At 44.6% G+C, this 5749-nt stretch overlaps 1 protein-coding gene across 1 annotated transcript; it reads left to right on the top strand.

The window, feature by feature from the left end:
• Nucleotides 1–347: 347 nt before the first annotated feature.
• Nucleotides 348–1510, top strand: LOC310809261 (4-galactosyl-N-acetylglucosaminide 3-alpha-L-fucosyltransferase 9-like; the record flags this gene model as incomplete). The annotated part of the gene is made up of 1 exon (XM_083676455.1): nt 348–1510. The coding sequence occupies one exon, from the start codon at nt 348–350 to the stop codon at nt 1413–1415; it is 1068 nt and encodes a 355-aa protein (XP_083532581.1). The 3' UTR covers nt 1416–1510.
• Nucleotides 1511–5749: the final 4239 nt, after the last annotated feature.

Genomic DNA, 5749 nt, shown 5'->3' with positions numbered 1-5749 from the left:
GTTTATGTTTCTGTTATGTATCCACTCTGTAAAGTGAGAGTGGATACATTTCTCCAGCCCCATCCCTCAGCTGTTTACCCAAAAAGTGGTGGGGAGACGTTTTTGTTGTTGTTTAAATTCCAGATTCCAGACCTTTTAAAGTGTCAGTGTCACAAAACGTTGACATAATAACTTTTTCATAACTAAAAGTGAAATGTCCATGTCTTGTTGCAAATGTCATGAATCTGTTTTTGTTTGGGGATATATCAATTTGAGAGGAATTATATATGTTTCAGTTTTTTTACACCGAAAAAAAAACTTACTGTCCCCTCTCCCTTTGACAGGTTATGAGGTGCTCCTGTTGTAGAATGATTCGCTATGCCTTGACAGGTGTCCTCCTACTGAGCATCCTCCTAGCCTCCTTCATGCTTAACACACCGTCTTCCTATTGGCTTGCAGTCCTCCCTGAGATGCTCAAGACGGAGCATAATCAGGTCACAGTGCTGGTCTGGCACTGGCCCTTTGGAAATCCATTTGAACTGAACTCCTGCAGGTCAAGGTTCAACATTGTTGGCTGTCACTTAACGGCTGACAGAGAGCTTTACGGTAAATCAGATGGTGTTCTCATCCATCACAGAGAAATTGCATCAGATTTATCCAATCTGCCCAAATCTCCACGGCCCTCCTTCCAGAAATGGGTGTGGATGAATTTTATATCACCCTCTAACACAAAGAGAATATCTGGCTTGAAGAATCTGTTCAATCTGACCATTAGTTACCGACAGGATGCAGATATCAACTTGCCATATGGGTCCATCATCAAGATCAAAGAGAATGAGGTATTTGTCCCTAACAAAAACAAATGGGTCTGTTGGATTGTGAACAACTGGAAACCAGAACAAAACAAAGTGGTGTACTACAAACTCCTACGCAAATGGTGCCCTATTTCCATGTATGGGGAGGCTGTCAACAATCCTGTCACTAAAAGTGAATACAAAGCCATTGTAGCCAGTTGTAAGTTCTACCTGGCCTTTGAGAACTCCGCCCATCCAGACTACATCACCCAGAAACTCTACAATGCTCTCATATTGGGCTCTGTTCCCGTGGTGATGGGCCCGTCGAGACAGAATTATGAGAAGTTCATCCCTGGAGATGCCTTCATCCATGTGGAGGACTTCCCATCCCCCCAGGCCCTGGCTAAACACCTCCTCTACCTGGACAACAATGAGGATATGTACCGCAAGTACTTTAACTGGCAGAAGAACCACAGAGTGAGCCTCAACCATGTTTATCTGCAGAGCGCCTGCTACAGCTGTGATTACATCAGACGCCACCGGGAGCCCCAGTCTGTTCAGGACTTGAACGCATGGTTCTGGGGAGAAAAATTAATGCACAGATCGGATCCTATTGATGATCCTAGTGATGATGAACAATAGAACAATAATAGTTTCTTGTTACACAACATTCATACATCCAAAGCAAATGTATCTATATAAACTAAACTACATAATTCTGGTGTAAAAATATATTTTCAAGCACCAAACCAGCTCGTTGAATATATTCATTGTTAATAGGGTGTTATAACCAGTTGGAAATCTCGTTGTATTTAGTCAACACTGGTATTGATTATTATTTTTTAACGCAGTGCAATGTGCAATGACGGTCACAAGAGGGAGAGAAAGGTTTTGTAATCTACCGTACTTCTGACCAGTAGAGAGCACTGCAATACCACAGTACTTTTGTTCATTGTCTATTGAAACACCATTTCAATCAGTGTGATATGAATATTTATGTATGTGGGAAAATGAATACCATTTGTCATATAAATGAATATCTGAGCTGAAATTAGAGGTCGGAGAAATATGGATAAGATTATCTTGTTGCTTAATGCTTAATTGAAGCCAGCTACTAATTAGCTCGGCTATAATCATCCGACTTATGAACAACTCTTCAACTATTTAAAATGTTGAGAATAGAATGTGGCCCCTAGAAATGAATTTAAAACTACTGCATTATGAAGAACTCTTATTTTTGTCCTCTATCTCAACCTTAACCCATTCTTTACCACATATGCTCCCTGTAAGATTCACCTACACATAAACCTTTGCTTTTAATAGACTCTTTATATTTGTATGTTTATACACAACAGTACATTACATGTTCAAATGGGATGTTTAGATCATAGAAACGGATGTCGAACATTTATTTTATGATTTTGTGTGAGGCAGTGTCCACTCTGCCTACCACTAACCTCTGCTTCTATCTCCATGCTTTTACTAATGCCAGTTTATTTACTGGCATGTTGTCATGATGTATGGTGAGATAGATGACATAGTGTTTACTCCAGGGTTGAGTCATGCGAGGGAGACTTTGTTTCTGAATTGACTGCCTGTGGTCTTCATAAGTGTATAATACCTCTGCTTGTGTCTGCACTGCAGGCTGGCGTTTTTGATTGTGGCCTCACTGTGCAGCTGCCAGTGTGTATAAATTGTTCCAAAGTGATGTGTTGCTCACTGAGTTTACCTGAGAACAAAGCACCACAGATTTCACAGTATTGTACCTGCGCCAAGAATCTTACCGTTGGACCAACAATACTGGCATGGCCCTTGGACGTGCATTGGCAGATCTGACATCCAAGCACAGTTAGGGTAGAGGTGTTGTTTGAGGATTGGTGATTGGGAGGGGATTGACACAACTCCTTCTTGTCCTTTACAAATGGCTGCCAACCATCAAGCCCCCTCTCTGTCATCCTTTCTTCTTGCCTCTCCCTCTTTTCCGCTTCCCTTTGAATTATTGAGCTCTTTCTTTCAAGGGGATCAGTCCCTCATCAGATCTGTGGGCCATCATGTTTGCTTCACCTCTCCTTCACCCCCAGCAACAGCAGTCCCCATGTCGCCTTCTGACATTGAAGAAATCACTCACGTGTCCCTCACTTTCTTCTCACTCTCTTCACCACTTGCTCGCTCTCAATCTTTTTCTTGCCCCCTCACTGCAGCTTACTCTTTCCCCTCTCCATTTCCCCATTTCTCCATTTTCCATTTTTTCCTCTTTCTCCCTCTCCCTCTTTCTCTCTCTCTCTCTCTTTCTCTCTCCCTCACTCTCTCTCTCTCTCCCTCACTCTCTCTCTTTCTATACCTCTCTTTCTCCCTCTCTCTGTCTGTGTTACTCCCCCTCATTCCCTGACACCCCCCCCCCCCCCCCCTCTGTTTTTGTGTAATGTCACGGCCCACTGCTGAGTGTCACTGAGTTGATGGAGGGAAAAAATGGAGGATTGAGGCAAGGGAAGGATGGTTGACGGGAGTGTGTGTGTGTGCGCGTGCGTGCGTGTGTGTGTGTGTGTGTGTGTGTGTGTGTGTGTGTGAGAGAGAGAGAGAGAGAGAGATGGGGGAGGGTGGGATTTTGCCTGCGGGAGAGATATTAGTGTTAAATTCTTCAGTCTGGTGAAACCACAGCAGGTGGTGGAAGTACCTTCCTACTATTGGGCCATGTTGACTGGTGCTACAGACTCCTTTAGTGGTGTTCCATTACAGACTAACAGAAGACCCCCACTCTAAAACACTATGCAAACTGATGGGCATTTGTCATGGTTTAAAACCAAGATGTTTACTGCAATCTCTAATACTGAACGTTGTTTTTGCCTGAGAGTCGTGATTTCACATCAACACTTTGGGTAAAACAAAAAGGCTGATGAGGTTGTTTCCCATATCCCATCTCATATTCACTTCACTGTTGTCTTCCTGGTAATCAACTGTATATGGGTATTTGATGCTGAAAGTAGATTAATAGGCTATTAACTGTAGTTCAGAGCTTGCTCTGTTAGTGTAGTAAATGCTTCTTTGGTTGTGAAGAGAACAGGATTCCACTCCCTCTCTAGGCTTTGTTGTTATGGGTCCGTTGTGTGCCCAAGAATGCAGTGAAGCGAACCTGAAGGGTCCATTTCAGAATCTACGGCTTCTGAGTATGTGATCTAAAACACAATCAGTAAGAGATTTTGCCTTGGTACAATTGCAACATTAAAAAGTCAATAAGACCACACTGTTTAATACAGGGATTTTCACGTGTCATCTCTCTTTATCGTTCAGGTCAGTCAATGTAATTGATTAAATCACCACCAACACAACAGCACAGATCGAAAAAATAAAGCAACTGTTCACAGAGCAAACACAATGCACCCACCCAGCACACACTCACACAGACACATACACACATAGTGTACTGTACCAACATGCACACACAAACACAGATGAATGAACAGATGAATGAGCAAGAGCACGCACGCACGCACGCACGCACGCACGCACGCACGCACGCACGCACGCACGCACGCACGCACGCACGCACACAGGGATCGGTTTTTACACCTAGGCATTTGATTTTGTGAATTGTATTTGCAAAAGAGACAGATGTGTGCTCAACCACCAAGACGGTAAATTTGGACTGGAATGCTTTTGGAAAGCATAGACAGATATTCAAACAGATTAACAGCAACAAACAGCTAAAGGGATCAAACTAAAACACAAACAGTGGATGGTGGCCAACTGACCAATACCAACACATGTTCAGTAGCCCTAGGGAAGTCTTGGTGGCTAGAGAGAGAATCAGAGACATGGGAGAAAGGAAGAGAAGGGAGGAAGGAAGGAAGGAAGGGAGAGAAGGAGGAAGGGAGTAGAAGGAGAGAAGGAGGGAGGAAGGAAAAGAGAGGCCACAGGGTAGAAGTGCCACAGCTCCTCTGCTATGTGATGATCTGGAGAGGAAGTGGGAATTGGATGATCTCGTCCAGGTTATTAGTTAAGCTCTGTTAGACCATGTAATAGTCTCACAGCGCAACAGGGAGTCGCTGTTCCAAGAGCAAACCTTACCCTGTATGACACGCAGATATGGAAGATACTCCCAGCTACACAACGGCAAAACATGCAGGGTGGCTGTTTACAGGTGTGTGTGTGTGTGTGTGTGTGTGTGTGTGTGTGTGTGTGTGTGTGTGTGTGTGTGTGTGTGAGTATGTGTTAGTGCGTGTGTGTGGGAGTGTGTGTGTGTGTGTGTGTGTGTGTGTGTGTGTGTGTGTGTGTGTGTGTATGTGTGTGCATGCGTGTGTGCATGCGTGTGTGTGTGTGTGTGTGTGTGTGCGCGTGCGTGTGCGTGTGTTTGTGTGTGTGTGTGCTAGTGCCATGGAGTGTTTGCATAAGTGCTGATTCGGCTGTTCCAATCCCAACAGCTCTGCATTTCTTCACACACCTTCTCTCTCTCCTATGCCCCCCATCTCCTCTCCTGCTCGTTGCCACACTGCTTGCTTTTGCACCCTACGCCTCAATTCATCACAGATGTTTTTTTTCATTACCCCCTTCATCCCCCCTCCCTCCTCCCAGAGAAAGTTAAAAGCAGCGTAAGGTCGACCAGCGTCTACCAATAACCCGCTCTGGGAAAGTGAGTGCTTGACAGTTATGAGACAGCTATCAACCTCGGTGACTTTAGAGGCAGAGCAGTACAATGGAGTGGGGTGGGGAGCGGGAGCGGGAGCGGGAGCGGGAGCGGGAGCGGGAGCGGGAGCGGGAGTGGGAGATGGAGGAGGTGGACGTCGTCTGAGAGGAAGTCGATTACTCAGAGATGAACAGAAAAAAAAAACCAAGCTAAGAGGGGAGACGGACTCTCGTGAAATAAGGAACAAAATCACTCACAGTGCTGATACACTTTATCAAGTGCAATTAGGAGAGGAAATGACTCTTCTCTATTATGTGCAATTGGTGTCAAAGTAAAAATAGGCGGATTATGTTTA

The sequence above is a fragment of the Argentina silus genome, assembly GCF_951799395.1.
Source record: "Argentina silus genome assembly, chromosome: 9".
NCBI lineage: Eukaryota > Metazoa > Chordata > Actinopteri > Argentiniformes > Argentinidae > Argentina > Argentina silus.
This window is presented reverse-complemented; position numbering and strand designations above follow the sequence as displayed.